The sequence below is a fragment of the Pectinophora gossypiella genome, chromosome 15 (assembly GCF_024362695.1).
Source record: "Pectinophora gossypiella chromosome 15, ilPecGoss1.1, whole genome shotgun sequence".
In the NCBI taxonomy this organism is placed as follows: domain Eukaryota; kingdom Metazoa; phylum Arthropoda; class Insecta; order Lepidoptera; family Gelechiidae; genus Pectinophora; species Pectinophora gossypiella.
Window position 1 is genome coordinate 9,527,314 of NC_065418.1, and position 23,283 is coordinate 9,550,596.

A 23,283-nucleotide genomic window follows, 5' to 3' on the forward strand; every position below is an offset into this window, starting at 1 on the left:
ACTTTGTGATCCCTAGTTTGGTTAGGACATTACAGGCTGATCACCTGATTGTCCAAAAGTAAGATGATCCGTGCTTCGGAAGGCACGATAAGCCGTTGGTCCCGGTTACTACTTACTGATGTAAGTAAGTAGTCGTTACATGAGCCATGTCAGGGCCCTTTGGCGGCTCAATAGTAACCCTGACACCAGGGTGGATGAGGTTGGTACTCCATCTCACAACCCACATGATGGAAGGAGAATAGATATACATAGCTAGTATAAGTATTACATTTAAAGTTATACAGAATTTCACTTTTTAGAATCTCTGATAATGTCAGAAACTTTTGTGCTCAATTAAATTGATTTTGATTTTCCGTCGTTCACGTCTTGCGTCTATTCTCTTTATTTTTATATAATATCAACTCTTAAAATATTTAAATGTAAATATAATTATGTATTTATAATATAGATAGATGTTATCTAACATCTTAAAATATAGCGGAACATCTTTAATTGTAACTACGTCAAATGTGGGCTGAATTCATTTGGAAGAATTCGCTATCAGCGAAATGATGTAACGCTATCCTCACATAGACGGCCATTATCAAACGCAGAATCCTCTCTAATCCTAGGTCGTAAACGAAAATCTTTCCCCAGAACGTGTTAGTCGACGTCACCTGCTCGCGTTTATAGTACACAATAACCTTACTTATTATCCTTTACGAGTTAATGCGAGTTGTCGTCAGTCAAACATTTAGAGCTAGTCGTATAAAAAAAGGACGTGGACGTTGAGTGCGCGCGAGTCGCAGGCGCGCGCGCCGGGAAACTCATTCGATCGCATCGACCGCTGCACGAACGCCGCACATCGGGAAAATTTGCCTGAAACTTTTTTTTATAAACATGATTTTCTATCGACCGATTTGTATATTCGCCGCGTCATTCGATTTTCGAATCAAATAGTGCAAGTTCCACTCATGAAATATTCGGGATGTGCTTCCAAAACAAAAGCTCCGGTCAAAACGTTTGTTGTTTATGTTTGAATCGTTTCACGGACACGCTTGAGAAACTGAGATTCCTAATGCTCCAACGGGTTCTACCGCACCAATGGACGAAATGGATTTTGTGAACGTGATAAGTGATATTTCTAAGGACTTTATAAGACTGTGATATTTAAAATAGAATATTGTATTTCTTGTTTAAACATAAAAGAGTTGTGCTTGAAAACTAGTCAAGATGATGTCCACAAAGCAATTGGCGTGCATGCTGGCCCTGCACATCGTATACCTGCTGGTGGGGGCGAGTATATTCTACCACATAGAGAGCCCCCTGGAGCTGGCGCAGCGGGCCGAGGAGAAACTGGAAAGACTTGAAATCCAAAGTAAGTTCAATACCAAGTTCAGTACCTGAGGGTATGCATAATATACTCAAATAAATTAATATACTGGGTGTTAGTGACATCGTAACGAATACTATTATACACCCTGTATTTTTATACCCATTCGAGGATGGCTAGACAGAAATTATATCGTCAATCGCTGCGAACTTGATTTATGTGTATGTCAATGCTTTCACAAGAGGAAATAAGAAAAGAAGAAAATAAATTTTAATATTTGTTTTTATTTCTTTAAACATGAGGTACTTTATACAAAACTAGGGTGCCAATCCCAACATGTGACCGGTAGCATAATCAGATAAGTGAATAGATGCAGTTTTCATTGCACTCGACCAATATTTGTTGTCGTATCGATCCACTTGATTGTTAATACAAATATGCAGTGTTGCAACCAATTGCACACAACATTGCTACCGAGAAAACAAAGCAGTAGGTAATTAAGTATAGATATTGAGATATAAATAGATTTTTAGCCTCACGCGACTTTCCACGGTGGATTTTTTCAATTAACTAGACATCAGGAAACGCTGATTGCAAACCGTACTGGATTTTTTATGTTAAAAGTTAAAATAATTGCTATCAATAGAATTCAATATTGAACATTCTCGTAAACATTCTATTTTCTATATAATCGTCCAGTCAATGTATTCTATTTACAAATAATTTGTGGCCAGTAAATTACTGAAACACGCACGCAACAAAAAAATCACAAAACCATTTAAAAACTCGCTGGCCATTGTCAATGTATTCAAAATGTATTTGCGTTCTTCTTTGATTGATCTCCTTTGTTATAATAAAAAAAATATATTTTTATTAAAAAACTACATCTTATAATCTAAATTCGAAAGTTTTGCTTATAATCACATTTTCCCCTTGCTCTTGCAACATTCAGCCATTCGCTCACGCTCTCGTTTTAATGGTACGTGTGTCATCCTATTGTGTGTTTATTTTTCCACGACACTTGATAAAAAACTTGAAACAATTGAGTGCAACGATTGACTAGTTGCAGTAACCACTCACAACTACCGATTACATTGATACCTTCAGTCGAGTGGAAATGAAACCTTATTTTTACTTTGCGAGCAAATAAAAACTGATTCATTTATTAAAAATATGTGACACAACCCACAAAACATGCTGAAAAGTTTAGCACACTTGATCATCATCTCCTTTTTCAGGCATTCCGTTTACCACAGAGTCTGCTTTTCTAACCTGACAGGTCCGATTTTTTCCAGAAGCGACTGCCTGTCTGACTTTCCAGGCAGACCAGTTAGATGTTAGGTCACATACCTTCAGAAGCGCATTTCCTGAATATGTGGGTTTCGTTTATAGTTAAAGTTCATATTTTATTTTCGAGGACAATCTAAGACAAGGCAATTTGCAGCAACAATTTTAGTTGTGAGTCCTAAAGTCATAAATATTATTGTAGTTACTATAAATATGATCGAACCACTTTTTCCGTCTTACTGTAGCTTATCTGTACAAGTAAATAAAATAAAACCAAGTTTTATCCTTCTCCTGAGGATGCGTGCCAGATATAGTCAAGTGCAAGATACCTGCAGTTGCATTCCAATCGAGGTTTCTATGCACCCGATAACGATGCAATGCTTGCGACATATCACCGCGACAGGCGATAAATCCATCTCTCTCATACGGGTACTCTATAGGGCAAGGTCGACCTTAAATGTCTTCTTTTATTAATCAGACAGAACCATTCCTTTTACCACCGAATTCGACTTTTTGAGTTTAAATTCATGATTCCAGCATTTGTGCCTGGTGATGAGGTAGCCCTCTATTTCATGGGACTTAAACCTAGCTGGGAATGGGTAGGTGTACAGTCATGTTGCAGGGGTAGTTTTCGCTCACGCGAGTCCCTCTCAAATTCACCGTCTACAGGTAATACAAAATCGTTTCATGCGGAAAGCCACGGGAGCTCCGTGGTTCCTTCGCAATGAAAATCTGCACATTGACCTAGGTCTGCCAACCATTGCCCAATGGCTCAAATTAGCTTCCAAACGTTTTTTCGATTCTGCTCCGCACCACCCAAATCCCCTGGTAGTTGCGGCTTCCGAGTACATTCCGCTTAGGGACGGTACTGAAAAGTATCGGCGTCCGAAGGACGTAATATACGATCCCGACGACCCGATTACTCTAGCCATAGAAGCAGCCAATCAGCTCGCGACACCAAACACTTCAGGTCCCCGATACCGACCCCGCCAGCGTGGTCGACGATTTCCTTCATTCAGCGCTTATCGCTATCGACCCACTAGGGTCGATTAATTCTTTCAAATATTTTTCCTCTCAGACGACGCCCTGAGCCGAGGTTCGCGCCCAACTGGGCACCCTCAGGCCTGTTGTCTTAAACGTTGTACCGGGTGAGAGCCTTCAGCGCTCCCCATTTGTCCGGCCAAGTAGTTAATGCCATCTGCGGCAAATCTACAATAAGTCACGTCAAAAAAAAAAATGTACAGTCATGAGCAATATAATGTACCCACTTTAGGACTCTGTCGCACTAACATATTTGATATTTAGTGAGACGTACAGTTCAATTTTTTTACGATTTTCAAATTCAAATTCAAAAATATCTTTATTCAGTAGGTAACATAGTTACACTTTGAATCGTCAATTTTACATAACGAACGTCTCATCCGCCCTCCGCCATCCGCCAGTTCAGTGGGTAGGCCCGCTACAAGGTGGACCGACGATCTGGTGAAGGTCGCGGGAAGCCTCTGGATGCGGGCAGCGCAGGACCGATCGTCGTGGAGATCCTTGGGGGAGGCCTATGCCCAGCAGTGGGCGTCGTACGGCTGATGATGATGATGACAGTTCAATTTGTCAAAAAAGTTAATGTGACATGGTACCAAACTGTATACATATTAATGTTCGTGACCGTACCTACGTATATTATTAGGTAATATTCAAATCTGTCTTTCCGTTTGGGGATACCGACGTGAGTTTATATGTAGGTATGCATCACCGAAATGACTTTTAACGTGCTGGGTACCTATTACTTATATGAAGTATGAATGCAGAGAGTATCTACATTAATACTATTAATCGTTATAGGTAACGTCCAAGTCACTACTAGAGGCTATCGCATACCATCCCTTGGTCACCATTCAGTAACAGTAACTACCCACAACTAGTCGCAGTCTCTAGTAGTAGTATACTACTGCGACTGGAGACTCCCCATAAAATTAACATTGTATCATGAAATAAGTGCAAATAATATTATATATTTATGTAACAAACAGTCTGACAGATTATCGTCGTTAATACGCCCATCATAATTATATTTATGTGTCTGTTTTTTAGTTTGATTCAACAAATGAAACATCAACTGTTCGTAGAATAAAAATAGAATATATATTATATGTATCTAAGTATACAGATTGATTATGTACGTAAATTAATATACATATAGGTTATCTCTGTTCTGTGGATACAAAACACCATACAAATAAATAAATAATTTATTTAAGTACTTAGCTAGACCCTGTACATGTCAAACTTTGAACGTCTCCAAATTTCATCATGTACTATATGATCTAACACAACCATTTAACTTTTCCTTGAAAACATAATATTAATTATATCTTCCTTAGGTTCGTGTAGACATACAACGGAGTTCAAAACTATTTTTATAAAAAATAAATATATACAGCCATCACATGTTAATATGATTAAAAATAATGTAAATGACACACAAACAGACGTAGTCATAAAGTTTACGGGCGATACTCTCGAGTCTGGCTGGAATCAGGTTTAATGATTTTTTCCAGAACAGACATTTTCTTTAATATAAAAATTGTATAAATATTTTGTTCCGTGCATGATCCAGACTAAGGAAAATAAAACTTGAAATGGTCTTCCCGGACAAATACCTATGTGATAAGCCTAAGCAAATCCGGCCAAATAGTTAATGTCATTTGCGGCAAATCTACAATACCTACTTCCAGTCACGTAAAACAAGAAAAGAAAAGGAGCTCAAATCAAGTTAATCATGATAGAATTGTAGAGATAATAGACTGCAAAACTGTAACTTTTCCCAGCAGCAGCATTATACCTATGTATTTAAGCCCGAAATAAGTCCTGGCCATGTAATTAATGTCTTATGAAAAATATATAGGCAAATCTACAATAAGCCGCGTTGAAAAGAATATAATATAAAAATATAAGAGTCCAAGTTCTGTCATGGTTCGTGATTAATGAACTAAAAAATGCCGCCCCTAGCAAACATTAACGATTATTTCAAACTTTTATTTTATTTACGTATAAGTAAGTATGTTTTGTTGAGTTTTCCTACAGTTAAATGATAGTTCTGTACCGTCGGTGAAAAGTAATACAAGTCCAAAATTCAAGTTTTGAGAAAATCGAGTTTAAAGTTAAAAACATTCTAGCTCGCGACTTATAAGGAATAATGGAACAGAAGTTAGATGTGTCGATAGGTGATGATGGAAGGTTTCTTTTCTAATATTTAGTTATATTTAGAACCTAAACAGAAATGGTAGAGGATCAAAATAAATTACATATATCAGTTGACACCAACTTTTATATTGTGTAAATTGATACAAGTCTACTTATACCTTTTTACACACATAACTATAAAAAAGTCATCGTTGATATATCATATTTCAATTATTAATTTTACAGTCTTATTCTACAAAAAACAAAATGTCTTGGAAGAAAGTTTATTTCATAATGTTGTAGAAAGGCAAAATTCTATTTATTTTCTTTAAAAAGTAAAGAAACGTAACTTATATCAATTGACACAAACGATAAACTATAACGAATTTGTGTCAAGTGGTTTAACATGACTTATTTTTTCGGTTTTATTGTGTAAAATAATACATGTTTTTACGAATTTCTAATAATAAATACATATAAAGATGGTACACGTATATATAGTGTAAGGTGACGATAATAAGATATTTTTGTTATGATTTTACTCTCAAAACTCATAAATAACCGGTCAAAACCACCACTGCTGCCCACTACAAACACATTTTGTCCACTACACTACGCCCCTAATCAAAACCACTTTTGGTTCATTTTTGCAGTCAAAATCTTACAAATTCAATTATGATAATATTTCCACCCCTAACAAATGAAGGTAAGAGGAATCATATTAAGACTAGTCATTAGTAATGTTTCGGGCTAGCCTGGCAGTATGGCCTGGAGATAAAGGTGATGTACCTACGTACTTTTAAACCAAAATCACACAAACCGGTAAGTGTTACTTCTTTCTTGCTGAAACTATTTAAAAGATCACAACTCATTCCACAATCAAAATCCCCTAAAGTAAAGTAAAATTCGATATTTCGAATTATCAAAATTCCCGGTCTAATGGTAGCCCGCAACATTGACAGATCGATAAACGGAGTCGAATCAATGTTGATGATGAGAATAGGTAGTGAAAATGAAGATCATTGGTTCACCTCCAAACCTATAAGTTACACAGGGCTATCCTCAGACCATGACCATGACCACCATGGACCATGGTCTGTTATGGTTAAGCTAAATGAGCTCGTTTCCGCAAAACTCTACACGTAAGCACACGTGGGGAACTTTCCGCGTATCCTCGCGTATGGACCACTATTGTGAAGTGGGCAAACTTCCCACTATATCATCATCATCCTCCTGCCCTTATCTCACTCTAGGTGGGGTCGGCACAACATGTATGGGCAAATGTCCCATCTTCTTCTTCTTTTATCGTGTGGATTGTGAGGTGAATTACCAACCCCATCAACCCTGGTGTCAGGGTTATAACTGAGCCGCCATAGGCCCCTGACTTGACTCAATGAATACTCGAATGTCCCCATGTAATGTTATTTTAATGGGCTCAGTTTTCCGCATAAACACAAGTGGTCCATTATGCGTGCTTTTATTGACTATGTAAGCCAACTAACTCCTTTCAGAAGCTCAAATACCTCCTGGGATTTTTACAAACTTTGTGACCTGGTTTAATTAAGGGGTTGTGCCCGTAGTGTTGCCAATTATTTATTCTAATCTAATCTATCCTACAAGATCCCACTGCTGGGCAAAGGCCTCCCCTTCCTCTTTCCATTTTTCACAGTCCTGTGCGTAATTCTCTCTTATGTAATCAAAATACAGAAAACAAATATTACTTGTGGTGCTCAAGAGTTCAGAGCAGTTATTCCCTTTATAAAAATGAGGAAGCTCGACAAATTTACACCATTCAACGTGTTTGAGAAACTGGTAATCTTCTCTTGAGAAGATGTGGCAGATCCCGATGCTGCCGATGCCGAGCTGTCATCTACGGCTGTGTAGGTTCAAAAATACCACTACCGGCGCTTGCATAAAAGATCTAACCAGCGTGTATTGAATGGCTTGCATGTTAATTGGAGCTCGATAATATTTGGAGCCATTATTTCACGTCTACAACCTCCTTAGCAATGAAGGCAGCGTTCAATCTGCCACCGCTTAACCTGCATGTAATCAAGAAAACTATGTAAAACAGCTATGCTTCGAGCTAAGGGAAGGAGACTAACGATAGTTATGACAAATCTCAAATACCTCTTGACTAACCCTGCCATGGTGATAACGACGCCATGATCAGGACCCACAACTTATTGAGGTACTGTAATTAAGTACTACAAGGTGGTTATAGCAGAAAGAGAAAAAACACGGTTTGGTCTGAAGTACTAACTTAACCTATACCCATTCGCAATGCGGATCAGATATGGTTTGCTGTGGTTCTAGACAAAATGTCTTCCCATAGACAGGTTTATGCGGAGGTCACCCTAGGATACACACTGGTGGCGCATGGAATCGAACTTGTATGTATCATTATACACGACACGTTATTGATATCTAAGATCGCATTTTCTGAAATATTTTGATATATATTAATTTATATTACTTTTCACGAAAAAATAAATTTGGTGTTTGATGTTACAACTAAAATTATATCATTAAACACGGACTGTGAGAATTCAAGGATTGCGTGTATTTTAATATATGTTGAGTTGCATTTACTTACACCAAAATATTTAGTGAAAATCTTCATTTCACTTTAATGCAAGTTAAGATGAATTATGTTACACGTGTTATAACAACATGAATCCTTCACAAACAGTACTTATATCACTAGACACAAAAATTATCTCCGTATTTATAATAGCTACAGTTACGAGAATTAGACAGAAAGAAAGAGAATTTTTTGAACATGAAGTGTGTGCTAATAACTCAAAAGTGATACAACTCGAGTTGTATTACTTTTCACCGACGGTACAGAGTTTGCAAGCACAAATAGTAAAGAGATGTATGTGACCTCATCTCAACTTTTAGACTAATCTAGATTAATTAAAGAGCTGAATTGCTCTCATGACGTAGGTTAATAGAAGATGCAAAAATGTGAAATCATTAGTTTTCATACAATTTGATTATATAGTTATAAATATAATTACTTATATATAGTCATTCTTTAAACTATTAGAATACTCAAGAAATTTCCTGTGCCATAGTTCTTCTTTTTACTTTTATGACTGGTAGATGAAATTGTTTGAATGCGGTTTTCTAAGGTATAATTGCATATTATCAGACATTGTTTAATTTATGATTAACTCAACACAATTGGCTCGACCATTATAGGCGGCGATACGGCTTACCACCTGTCATGTTGTTCTAACAGAATGAACAGTGAGGTGTGGGTACTTAGTTCATCTTGCGATGGGAATACCCCTGACTACCCTAATTGGGATATAGTCGTGAGTTTATGTTATGTTATGATGAACTTTACACAACTTGTTCTGCAATGTATCTCCTTCATTAATCAGAGGGAGTATTGTATACAACATATTAAAATGAAAAAGAAAAAACACTCAATTAACCAGTCCATTTATGGATCTGTTTCCCTTTACCCATAATACCCGTTTGCCTCGTTCGTCACATAGACTTTCAAAAGATGACCAACTCTTTTGGTTTTCCTTCATAGATTGTCATGGCATCATAGTTTTCATAACAACCCATAGTTAAGTGTTTCTTCCTTCCTATGGGAAACTAAAAACCCAGTCTTTTAAGTCACACATGCGTATTTAGATTCTTAATTATACGTATAGGACCTATAAAACAAGTGATTATCCTCGTACTTGTGTTACTATCGTAACTAAGAAATACCTTATAAGTCAGATACATTAGTAAATCAATCAACAGCATAAGTCTGTCTCGAAAAGATTTCCAGTCGATTCAACATTTTAATAAAACATACTTGGGAAAAAAAAAATCGATGCCAGTGGTGGATGCCTAGTTTTTTTTTTAATATTAATAATGAAGGAACACTTGGAAAAAAATACTACCTACGTAAGGAGACTACTTGCAACCAGATTAAACAAAATTTAACAAAAAAAAAAACTTTATAAAATGCAGTGACAAAAAATTTAGACCATCTATTTCGTCAATTTCTGCTTCCTGTCAAAGACTTTCTTTAAGATTTAGACGTAGCATAACAATAATGCATTATTCTTGCAACAAACTTTGGCTCGACGCTGTACTGAAATATCTAAACACCAAAAAATAAGGTTTTTTACGATTTCTATCAAACACACTAGCAAGACCCGACCTTATACAAAGCTATGAAATATTGCATAATGTTCTATTTACAGCAAAACACTGTTTGTCACATGATTATGAAATTAAAATAATAATTTATTAAACAAGTAACTATGACTTAAAACATAACAATTATACCCACATACCACAGAGCGTTACTTCTTCATAAATATGTCGTTTACTAAGACAATACAAGTAATAAAACATAAAATTATTCTAATGTCAAAACATCTTATTTGATGCACAGTCGATGGATGGACGTTCGAAACAAAAGGTTTAAATATATGATTTATGCAAATGTATGAGCAATTATAAGGAACAATATCGTACTATGTTCGGTGGTAATGCGGTGTTTAGCGGCCAGACAACGTAAATGAATGAAATTGTTATGTAGATTGCAAGTTTATAAGTTATCAGCCTTTGTAAGGAGGATGAATTATTACATTAGAGGTTTCACTTTGACGTCTATAAGTAGTGTTGCTAAGTTGGGTGTCAGAATTGTTGGGTGTCGCTATTAGGTTATCGAATCCCGGTGGGGATATATCACAAAAATCACTTTGTGATCCCTAGTTTGGTTAGGACATTACCTGATTGTACGAAAGTAAGATGATCCGTTTAGTAAAATTCGATTAATTACTTAACGACCGGCCGGAGGCCGGCCGGAGGCCGGTCATAGGATGGGTGACCACAAAAAAAAAGTTTTCATCTCGACCTCCTCCGTGCTTCGGAAGGCACGTTAAGCCGTTGGTCCCGGCTGCATTAGTAGTCGTTAATAACCATCAATCCGCACTGGGCCCGCGCGTGGTGGTTTAAGGCCCGATCTCCCTATCCATCCATAGGGAAGGCCCGTGCCCCAGCAGTGGGGACGTTAATGGGCTGATGATGATGTTGACTTAACGACCTCCTTAATCCAGTTGCTGAGTGTTGGGCTCATAATCCAGAGGTCCCAGTTTCGAACCCTGGTGGGGATCACAAAGATCACTTTGTGATCCCTAGTCTGGTTAAGACATACAGGCTGATCACCATGGTGTTCGGGGGGCAAGTTAAGCCGTTGGTCCCGGTTACTACTTATTGTTACATGAGCCATTTCAGGGGCTTTTGACGGCTCACTAATACCTAACCCTGAGACCAGAGTTGCTGAGGTTTGTCATCCACCTAAGACGATAGAAGAAGAAGATTATTTAAAACACATTTGCTTGCTTGCACTCCAGACGGTCATCAAATTCAATAAGTAGGAAATTGGCCAATTTATCTATTGCGAGACACAAATAAAGTAAATTGGTCAAACTCAACCCACCTTATACTATACAGAAAAAAACTTCCTAGGTAAGTTAAAAAAACAGTATACTAATACGACATTCCAGAAATTATAAGCATGGTGGTACGTTTAAAATCGTATTCATTCGTGGTGAACTCCTTGCGGACATTGCTGGCCAGAAGCAGTGGCATATATTATAGAACTATGTATAGAACGGTAGAACGGTAACGGTAACGGTTTTGTAATATCTGTGACGTGTAATTATTATTATCAATAAATGACTATGACTAACTCCACCCCGTACCAGTTCGCAGCTAGATTTACTTCACCCCCAGGGAAAATCGTTGTTGTATGGAGTGTCCGAAGTATGGAAATGGTATTCCGAAATTTAAGGGAGACGCATACGAATCCAGAAGTTACCTAAATATTTTACCCTTTTTTTGACGTGACTTATTGTAGATTTGTCGCAGATGGCATTAACTACTTGGCCAGAAAATATTTTACCCAGACCTACGGGATATAACGTAGAACCCTTGCTTAGGAATACGTGTGAAGACCTCAACGGTTGGAGAGGCGGAGACGGGAGCCATCGGTACGGCAACGCAGAACGGAATGGGCCAGTCACAGGGACTGTAACCTGGAACCAGACAGAGGGCAGCAGTAACTGTCAGTACTATTCAGAGGTGGAGGACAGGAGAATTAGTACGGCTTTGAAATAGACTACTCTAGGCGCCATCCCACTCGCGTCAGACAGAGTACTGCGGGGCGGAAGGCAAGAGGGAAACCACTGCCCTATTTTCCCTAGAAAGTAGCAGGGAGAATGCTACACCGACAAGAGCGTGACTCTTAAATTAGTGATATAAATATACGATTTTATTATTTACTTAATACAAATTTTAATACTATTACATATGTGTAGGTATTCTGAGATTAATATAGGTATTCATACGTGCCTAGTTGCGAGGACTACATATCAACTAAGGTGTAAGCCCTAAATAACCTAACACCCTTGATACAAGATTAACCATTGAGTAGAAACGTTAAATGACGTGTGATAGAGTAGCTTACCTTAAAATCGCATCTCGGCCATGCGCAGGCGCCACTGCGTGAGATAGTGACATGTGGGCTTGCCTATCGATAGGCTATTACCGATAGTCTATCGATTTTTTTTAAATAATAGTCAGTACTATTCGATTGTTGACGTTGAAGATCATCAATACTATCGAAAACACAAGAAGAAAATTTAAATATATTTTTTTTCTGACTCGGATGGGACTTCAACCCGCAGCTCTTGTTAACCATTACACTACATAAAAAAATAAAATAAATTAAAACAAACTCAAATAAATTACTTTAAATTTAAAAAAGCCTCTTTGTGAGTTGCCCTAAGCACGATGCGAGTATGTGCTATAAAAACAAAAAAAATGTATTGATGTGTACCAATAGTATCAATAGTTTTTACAATAGTAAGAAACTATACTGTCGATACTATCGACACACAGCAATACTATCGATATAGTATTGATGATTTTCAAGGTCAACAATCGATAGTCGAACTATCGACATTTCGGCAACAGTAGTGATACGTATCTTGTTAATGGTAAATCATTAAATGCAAGTTTGTTAGATCATTTTAATATACTATCTCGTGCCATAGGTCAAGTTCAGCTTAGCTGTTCTCATTTGAAATCCAGTCGTTGCTGATAATCTTCGGGTAGGTTAAAAATTCATCTAAAGCCATATTGCTATTTGACATTTGTTTGCATTGCGCACATACCTTTACATGCACAAATGTCAAATTGCAATATCGTTTTTTTAGGTAAAGTGTTTCGATGTGGTCTTTTTAACCCTCCAGACGATTCGAAGAGATTTCTATCTTTTCTTACAATACAGGGTGTTAGTGACATCGTAACGAATACTGAGGGAGATGATTCAGGCCGTGATTTAGAGTTGATATCAAGTGGAACATAAACAGTATACTAATACTTATAACATTTGAAACTTAGTAAGTAACTATATTATATTGGATACTAGCAGCTATAAAGGATAATGTAACGCAAAAACTTACAGTTATCTTAACTATGCCATAAACCCTGCCATTACTTTTTATTTCTTATAAGATAATCTTTAAAAATAAAAGGAAAATTGGACATCTTTTTCGTTACTCATTAAGTACTTTACATTTTTTAAGTCATGCTAATAATAAAATGTAACTAAATACTGAACAACATTAGAAAAAAGAAACTTTATTGTATATATTTAAGCTAGAACTTATAGCGATACCATATAATTGCTATAATACAAGTATCTCGACAGAAACAATCTAAAGTAGTTTCTATATTCAACATCTGCTTGAGTTTAGACATTCGCCAGATAGTTGTTCAATTTTGTACATCATCGTCATCTCTCCAACAAGTATCCCTTTTTTATACCCCGGTCCACGGTGCTAGGATAAGTCCGATTTTCATAGAAACGACTGCCAATCTGACTGTCTGGCGCGGCGTCCCAAATTGAAAACCATCCCAATTTCATAGGTTATATAGTATAATAACAGCCATCCAACAACAATCAGGATTAACAACATTAAACGCTTTTGCGAAACCCAGACATCAAAGGTGCAAAAACTTTCATAATAGTAATTTTTTTTTTTTTGAGAATACCTAAGTACTTTCCAATCATTGCATTGCAAGTTACTGACTATCAAACTTAGGCCATTAGATAATACTTAATTAAAGTATAAACCTTGACATCAGTTCGAAGACCGTTGCACCGACATTTATAAATAGCTTCCAAGGATGTGACCCTTCTACACTTTGGCAATTATGGAGCCTAATGCAGCAGCGGATGTTCTAGAAAACATTAGGATTCTCACTTCGTATAAGGAAGGCGAAAGGAAAACGCGAGGATGACTCTAAGAACCTTGATTTTGGCCAGGGTCGGTTACTGTCAGAATCTCTCATCATAAGTGCAGGAAAACTGGACTCAATAGTTCCGAAGAAGTGTGCCAAGAATATGTAATGAGATTATAAATATATATTAGCCCATCTAGGCATGTGATCCTCATGTTCCGAGGCAAAAAAATATCCTGATCAATTCGTATAAGCTGACTAAGGAGGTGTACACATCTTTGCGTTGCATGCGCCATACTCCTCAGATGTTGCACCGCTTGATGTTACGTTTAGCAAGATTGACAGATCTGTGACGCTGATATCTACGATGTAACGCTGCAACGCATGGATGTATTGCTGCCTTAAGAGATGACGTCATCCTGTCTAACGTGTTTGACTTATTATAGGCTGTAGACTGGTACCTGTCACTATTCAGTTCACCATATTTATTGATTTGACTTTAATGTACATAGAACGATACATAATCCTTAAATAATAATAAACATGACATACAAAAGTTACTCAAACGCAGTATAGATATTGCATACACTTGTATATATTAATGTAAATCAAATGATTATAGTAGGAATAAACGCGTTTCATTGACAGCGAAATGTAAATAACGTTGTTATTCATAGAATTTTTAAAAACAAACTAAATTGGATTTTGTGTTGATCAAATTAGGACCAAGTGCATAATTTGACGAAACCGCACGAAATCGACGCTTTAAAAATAAATAATATTAATTTTCCACAAATTGTAGCGACAAAATGAGAGATTCATGACATCTTTATGTAAATGTAGCCGGCCTCCGCTCCTTCGTTCGTGATCGGAAAATTAGCCCTCTAATTATAGGTGTCACTTGAATACACATGTCGCATACAACAAGGTAAACGCAATAAAAATATAATAAAAAATCTTACTGATAAGAAACTCACGAGTATATTTCGGGCTATTTTACGTAATGTTATGGTACGGAAAGTCAAGGATAGTCACAAACAAGCATAATGAAGATTATTTATATTTCTAACGCGTAAGGATTACAAATATAATTGTATATGGGCCACAAACCTTCACAGGGTAATGTACTAAAAAACAAATTAAATAAGTACTTCACAGATCGTGAATATTTTTTAACACTCACAAATCTTCCTGCTCTATTTTATTACGCTTATTTAGTCCTGAACTGTCGTAAGGCAACAATGCTAACGATGAATGGTGATGGTTTATATCTAATTAATTATTTGAATTACTTCTAAGAAGCTTGAGACATATAACAATGGAAAGGAAAAGTAACATTTTTACATTACTAAGGCAGTACATCCTTTTTTCAATGAAATAGTAACGTTTGTTAAAACTGTTGCACAAGGTTCGAGGTACTCTACTAAGGTGCTAATTTTCCACAGACATATGACAAATGTAGCTAAAGAGCGGGTATTTAGTGACGTAGATTAATCATTTAACACCTGTACCATGGTTAATGTCAAGCAAATGATTAACAATACTTCGGCAAATATAATGGATAAGTGCTGATAAATGATACTGAAATCACTCTTAAAAATTTTTGGTCACGGATTTTTTCAAAAACCGACACATAACTAGTACATTGCTTCACCTTCGTATCAGTGATAAGTGAAACATTGATGCAGAGAATCCCTGAAATACCTTGTGATTTAAAACAGGGGTCCAAATCAGACTTAAATCAAATCGAATACACTTTACAGTACAATACATGAATACAGTATACAGTAACAAATGAATACAGTACAATACTAAAGCTGAAAAGATAAGTCAATGGATTCGGTCTAGACATCTAGAGGCAATCTACAAAAATTGCAACTCCTAGATGACCCAAACTTCTTCTTCTAACCTAGCTAATCTGAATAAATTTACATTTTGTATTAACAATTTTGATGCTTTTGTAGTTTATATTGGGCGCGTCTCGTAAACAGCTGTTCTATTGGCAACCAAGAGCTGGCTGACATTCACCTTTAAACTCTGCAAACCAAAGGTTGTCCTTCAATCTGCTCTTGACAGTGAGTGCCGACCTTCATATACAATGAGCCGATTCAATCCAATATCGTTAATCGATTTTATATCCGTTTAATGGCAATCAAACCACAATCGCGGCGCTCCTCCTTTTGAAGCTACTATGAAATCATTCGATTGTCACCATCCAGTATAGAAAAAATCTGTAATGACTTCCGTGGCTACAGGTGAACGTTAATTGATTTGCTGAACAGTTAATCAGCTAATCAGAAAACTAGCGTTGAAAGTAAGGTACCTAGCTTAGTGCAAAACTGAGATTCTGGGATGCCCTGGGATTCTGGGATGAAAATCAGATAAAATCTGAATATGTCGATGTAGATAGTATTATCACCAAAGTTAAAGAAGTTCTATTTGAATTTAATACCTTTAACTTATATATATATATATATATACAGTACTCAATCAAAAAGCTCAATTAAAAATACTCCCTTTTATCACCTCTATATATAGTTCTTTAACATTTAAGGTTTCTATAAATCTTCTCTACGAAAGTTTTTTGCATAGTTAGCTTAAAAACCATGTATTATAAAAACTGTCTACTTTTCCTTCACTCATGCGTATAAAGTTGAAAAAAAAAACTACTACTACTTTTTTTCTAAACAATAAAGATGGCGCTTTTATTTTTTGCGATTAATCGTTCACAAAACAAGTAATTTGTGTTGAACCACGCGTGTAATTGACGATGACAAGAAATGTGCACTTAGTTGATGCTCTAAAAGTCTCGTTAACTAGGTACCTCTAGAAGAAGAAAAAAACTTGTTAATACCTACCCAACGACCCTTACAAAGCAATAATGTCTTTATGTTGCTGCTTCGTTGGATATCAGATAGGTCCTATCAATATTCGATAGAGTGTATTGTTTATTCTGTTTGGGTTTCCAAAATAGAGGATCCAACCTGAGGAACTTCACGGATTCTTTAAATATACACGGAAACACAAACGTTTCAGTTAACAAATGCACTCAAGTGTTACATTTAACAAGAACCTCACGATCTCATTACATAGTTTCCTTTTCCATTTTGCAAATTAACGATTCATTAAAATGCTCACGTGTGTCTTCTTAAACGAAACATTTATTTACTATTCAAATTAGTTCTTTGAGTCATGAAACTGTGACTTTGTAAATATTTTTATCTGTTTGTTAGTTTGCAATCAGATTAAGTACATACCGTGAAAATCTGCAGCAATCCGCATGAAAATAGATTAGGAAAAAGAGGTAATCAAAGATGTGTTTTAAATGACTGATGGATTGTATTATTTTTTAACGGTGTTAGTACTCGATTACGTAGTTTACGTAATATTCCTTTATTCATTTTTTCCATTCTTCATTGCTGTCAATAAATTTTTCAAGTTCGAAAATACTAATTACTATGAATCCTAACGGCACTTACAGACGAACGACCATGTATAAGCGCACTACAAGTTGAATTATGATTACAAGGACTATCCGATAGATACCCAACCGTACCCAATACAAACTAAAAAACCTTCTTTAATTAATATAAATCTAGGTGAATGAAATTTACTAAACGTGAAAATGCTGACTAAAGTTTCACTGACTCTGAGCTAAGGATATTACTTCCTCTAATTACAGATCTCCTATACGAGAACTACATTCCAAACGACCCTGACAAGCAGGACACGATCCTGCGCAAGCTGTCCGACTACTGTGGCAAGTCAATGTTCAACTACACCACTGAGGATGCGGAGCCTCCTTACAAGTGGGACTTCTACCACTCTTTCTTCTTCTCCTATACTGTTGTCAGTACTATTGGTAAGGGCAATTGATACATAAAAATAAACACTGTATTACTTTAATGCAACGGTAGAAGTTGTTTACGAATAACCAAAACGTTCATCTCAGTTAACAAGACATGGTTAGAATCAACCCCAAACGGCAAGTTAAAAAAGGTCAAGGTTTCTAAGTCATTATGGAATTCAAGATATTATTCTAAAAGGCTTCGGTCGAATTTACAGAACAAAGTTTGTTTTTTTTTTTCGATATATTATAGATTCATTACGTAATTAATAAATAAAAAAACTTGAGTGTTATAATTTTTTGTAACATAATTCTTATTCCACGTCTCTTATGTACATTCCAGGTTACGGCAACTTAGCTCCAACGACGCACTTGTCAAGAATCCTGATGATCTTCTATGGTCTGTTCGGTATACCGATCAACGGTATCCTCCTCGCCAACCTTGGTGAATACTTTGGTATGCAGGTAATACTCAAGAATCTTTAAACTTCTTTATCTTTATTTACTTACATCATCATCAGCCCATTAACGTCCCCACTGCTGGGGCACGGGCCTTCGGGAGATCGGGCCTTAAACCATCACGCGGGCCCAGTGCGGATTGATGGTTATAAACGACTGCTAATGCAGCCGGGACCAACGGCTTAGCGTGCCTTCCGAAGCACGGAGGAGCTCGAGATGAAAACTTTTTTTTTGTGGTCACCCATCCTATGACCGGCCTTTGCGAAAGTTGCTTAACTTCAACAATCGCAGACCGAGCGCGTTTACCGCTGCGCCACCGAGCTCCTCATTTACTTACATTATATTATTGGTTTTAAAACCAACTGTAAGTTGAAATAATTTTACCTCTTTATTAGAGACAGAAGTGAATAACTCAAAATTTACGGAATGACTATGGCCAAACAATGGTCTTACGTGTTTATTAACACCTTCGGTTGCATTTTCATTCTATTTTAGAAATGCGTTTTTACTATAGAGATTGGCAGTAGCCTTAAATACCTGCCGTTGACATTACTTATAATCTTGTATTGTAATTATAGATTTATCAACGACTATACCTACCTTGTTTCAGACTTAACAGTCTTTTGAGATTATCTAAAAGTCTAATGAGTCTTAATATAACCGCAATAAAACAAAGTCTCAAAAAATGCTGAAAACGCTAATAAAAGTAGTAATCTCTGTATGAAGTTTTACGATAGAGCGACGTTGTTTCTTCAGTAATATACCTATACTTAATCACATGATTTTAACTAATTTAACGTGATGTAGAATAACATACAGGGTATTACTGACATCGTAACGAATACTGAGGGGGATGATTCAGACCATTGACCATTGTTTTTTTGATTGATTCTGTGCTGATATAAAGTGGAACTTCCTGTCGGAAAATGCATGAAAATTTTAGTGATTTTTTTTTCAGTTCCATGTTTTTGCGGAGGAAAATTACACTTGATATCGACTCAGAATCATCCCTCAAAGTTTTCGTTACAACGTTACTCTGTATATTATGGCCTTACATATTATCATTAAGTATTTCCTTTAACGCACAGTGATTTTATTTTTGAAATGTCTGAGCAGTACAAACTACTTAGAAGCTACAGTAATAGTTATTCTATCAATGGTATTAAATTTCATCTTTTCCTTGTTTTTTTTTTTAATGACTACTAGATAACTTAGTCTATTTATTGACGGTGATGCGTTATATCACTATCAGTACAATTAACATCGGTTAATTCAGTCAATAAATGGACTAGATTGGTATCGACGAATCTATGATGAAATTGCATTTTATGACCGTCTTTATTTCTTACTTCCAGTTGATCACCGTGTACCGAAAGTACAAGAGACGCAACGAGAAACGGGCTGACAATCTGGACTATTTCTTCCATAACCTGGGGATGTTGGGTCAGATCTTCCTCTACTTGGTGCCAGGATTCTTATTCTTCATCTTCCTGCCTGCTTGCATCTTCGTCGTCTTTGAGGGATGGGACTACGTAGCCTCCATCTATTACGCGTTCGTGACCCTTACCACCATTGGTTTTGGCGATTTGGTTGCTGGTGGGTTTGCGTCATGGTTTATTATTTAAATTTATATTTTAAACTTCATTCATTACTTTAAACCTATAGTATAGCTAGCGATCACCATATCTGGACACCATGCCTATATGGTGAGGTGTCATTTTAGTACTTCAACTTTTAGAACCACAGTACAATGTTTCGTTTTTTTAAAATCTCTGCTAAGTTACACTTACCTACGAGAATTTTAACAAAGTAGTGAATAGTTAGCGGTTGGGGTGACAGCATAATAGCAATCAAATACAATCTGATAATAATGACTTATCTAAAATACAAACCTTAGAGCACGACACCTGACATCTAATGCAATGTAAAACGGCAGCCCTAAAATTTGCTTTTCCATTTTTCCAGGCACTGTGAACAACGGCTTCAAATACGGATATTTCTTCACCTACCAGATATTCCTCATTGTTTGGATCACATTTGGTCTGGGCTACATTGTCATGCTGCTTGGTTTTATCACAAGTGGCATGAGATCGGAAAGTGTACACAGAATTGAGCAGAAACTTGCCTACCAGTTCAAATCTACACAAAACAAAATTCTGCAAGGATTTACCAGAGATATGAATGTTATACGAAAGATAATAAATGAAGCAAATTTGATCAAAATCAAGGTGAGACTTATAATTTTTAATGTGTTCATAAAGATTGTCTAAATAGTGGAACAATAAAATAGGCTATTTTAATGATAAAATGTTTTTACAATATTTGTAAATGTTTGTCTTTTTATAGATTTGCTTAAAGTTACCCTATCTACTTGTTGTCTTCTAATATTTTTTTTTTCTTTAATATTTCTAGCCCATCTACGTTGAAGCCACTCCACAACTGTACAAAAGCGCCAGCTGCCCTAACTTTACATTTGACGTAGAGCCGAGGGGTCCAATTGCCAGAAGAAAGCGAGCTAATTCAGAAAATATTCACCTTTCTGCTAAAGATATGCTTCGTATACAGTCTGATACTGATTTACTTGGAATAGACAAAGATAAGACATTCAGCGCTCAAGCTATCGTCAAGCCTGCAGAACTATTAGCAAGAGTAGTTAATGTACTGGGAGGATTGGAACAACCGCAACAAGAAAAAGGAGTTCACATGTTTGACGATGAACAAATCTTAGCAAGTGAAAAACCACCAATGTTCAGTATAGGAAATGATATCATTACGAACTCTCCGAATGTAAGAAATAGGGCTTTAAGTGTGGCTGTACCTAATTATAGGAAAGAATCTGTCGCCAAAATAGACCACGAACTTACATGGACTAATGGTGATTCAGCAGAAAAATATAGAAAGGAAGCCAATTTTAGAAGTGGAAAGCTATCGCTGCCTAATAACTCATACATTCCGCCAGAACAGGATAATAGTCAAAACAAAGGCAACATGCTCACAAGACTATTTTCAAGGAATACGGGCACAACTGATAACCCGGCTGATTATCTCAAGAATACTATGAAAGGTAGAGTAAGTGTTGCTCAGGGAGCAACGGAGCATGTTGCCGAGAAACCAAAAGGTAGGCGAGGAAGTATTTTTCCAACATTTGGTTTTGGTCAAGAAGAAAAGAGTGATGCAGACGCATACAAAGAAAAGACAAGACGAGGTAGACATAGTATATTCCCGACATTTGACTTTGGAGAAGATGAAGACGAGGATATGGCAAAGGCATACAGAGAGAAAACAAAACGTGGACGGACAAGTATTTTCCCAACATTTGATTTTTCCGAAGACGAAGATACAGCAGCAATTAAGGCATATCAACAGAAAACCAAACGACACAGCATATTTCCTACTTTTGACTTTAGCGAAGATGAAGATGCCGCCGCTTCAAAAGCCTACAGAGACAAAACAAAGTCTGGTCGAAAAAGTATATTTCCTACTTTCGATTTTAGCGATCCTGAAGAAGATACTGCTAAAAAATACAAAGAAAGTACTCGGCGTGGCAGACGCAGTATATTTCCTACTTTCGATTTCAGCGAGCAAACTAATGATGAAGAAGATGATACAGTAGACGAAGAAGAATTACAGAGATATCAAAACCGAACTAAAAAAGGACGATTAAGTCTATTCCCCACATTCGGTAAGAATAAGAAAACTGATGAAGAAGCTGTAATGCCGGAAAGTTCTGATGAATTAGAGAATTACAAGAGCAAGACTAAAAAAGGCAGGTTAAGTTTATTCCCTACATTTGGAAAGGACCGCAAAAGCAGCACGTCACATGAAGAGCCAGTTAGTGATTTGGAAGCAAGTATTAGACAATTTCAAGCAAAAAATGGGCGCGGAGACATGTTTTCGGGAGATGTACAAAATTATCATAATGCAACAGAAAGCGGACGGAGTAGTGGATTTGATGAGGACTTGGAGAGATATAGAAATAAAACAAAACGTGGCCGTGGTAGCATGTTTGATCCCGATGTAAACTTAGCTGCTCTACCACAATCGCAACAAGTTGAGGTGTTAGAACAAACAAGTGTTGCAGATTTAATAAGAGCGCTAGCGGTATTAGAAACTGCTGGTCAGAACCCAGCTGGTGCTGGACTATTAGACTTAATGAGTCAACCTCCGCTACCCAAACCTGCTCAAACTCGAAGACGTGGTTCAATTAGGCCTTTAGATTTCGTTTTGCCACCAATACCTAGTAGAATAGAAAATCCTCCTAGTAAGGAGGAAACATCTCCTACTACAGTTGATAATCCTAGTACTAAGATAGATATGCCACATAGCACCGAGGACGGTGCGGGTCCTAGACGAAGAAGGACATCCGGTAGAACAGCAGCAGCGCAGTTCACTCCGACGTTAGCTACAGTGGTTGCCGGAGCAGAGTTGCAGATACCTACGGCTACAGCTGCAAGAGAAAATCGTATGTCGATGTTACAGCAGCCACCACCTACGTACTCGGAAAGTATGAGTGAAGGAGAGCCTCAAGTTCCTAGAGTAAGAAGATATTCACCAGCACCGAGTGACCACAGTCGACCGAGTACAGGTCCTGTGCCAAGACTCTTCTCACGCATACGTAAAGAAAGTTCTAGTACACCAGAAGAGGGGAACTCCAGAAGAGGTAGTTTAACAGATGTAGTAATAGATAACGGTAAAGACCAAACGTAACAAAGTGCCTTTATAGTACAATTATAGTTGTAAGTATTTAAAATGTGACTATATTTATTTAGTATTAACTTAAATTATATCTCGTCCAGAATCAATTTGTTTTTTATTATCCTCTGTACTTATACATTTTTGGGTAGATACACTAACTAGTCGTAAAAGATACCTATGTTCCAGCTGTTTTTTAGTTTAGTAAACATCCTCATCCTCTCTACAATACAAA

General features: G+C 36.8%; 1 protein-coding gene across 1 annotated transcript; it reads left to right on the plus strand.

The window, feature by feature from the left end:
* Positions 1 to 756: 756 nt before the first annotated feature.
* On the plus strand, positions 757 to 23,158 carry LOC126373282 (uncharacterized). Its single transcript, XM_050019363.1, has 6 exons — positions 757 to 1,357; positions 17,733 to 17,912; positions 18,241 to 18,362; positions 19,712 to 19,952; positions 20,322 to 20,584; positions 20,769 to 23,158. The coding sequence occupies exons 1-6, from the start codon at positions 1,213 to 1,215 to the stop codon at positions 23,061 to 23,063; spliced, it is 3,246 nt and encodes a 1,081-aa protein (XP_049875320.1). The 5' UTR covers positions 757 to 1,212; the 3' UTR covers positions 23,064 to 23,158.
* Positions 23,159 to 23,283: the final 125 nt, after the last annotated feature.

What these genes read in the sequence shown, in the direction of transcription:
- LOC126373282 (XM_050019363.1), top strand. Translation starts at nt 1,213, where the DNA reads ATGATGTCCACAAAGCAATTGGCGTGCATGCTGGCCCTGCACATCGTA. An exon ending in GGAAAGACTTGAAATCCAAA is followed by an intron (nt 1,358 to 17,732) that starts GTAAGTTCAATA and finishes CTCTAATTACAG; the next exon opens with ATCTCCTATACGAGAACTAC. An exon ending in TACTGTTGTCAGTACTATTG is followed by an intron (nt 17,913 to 18,240) that starts GTAAGGGCAATT and finishes TGTACATTCCAG; the next exon opens with GTTACGGCAACTTAGCTCCA.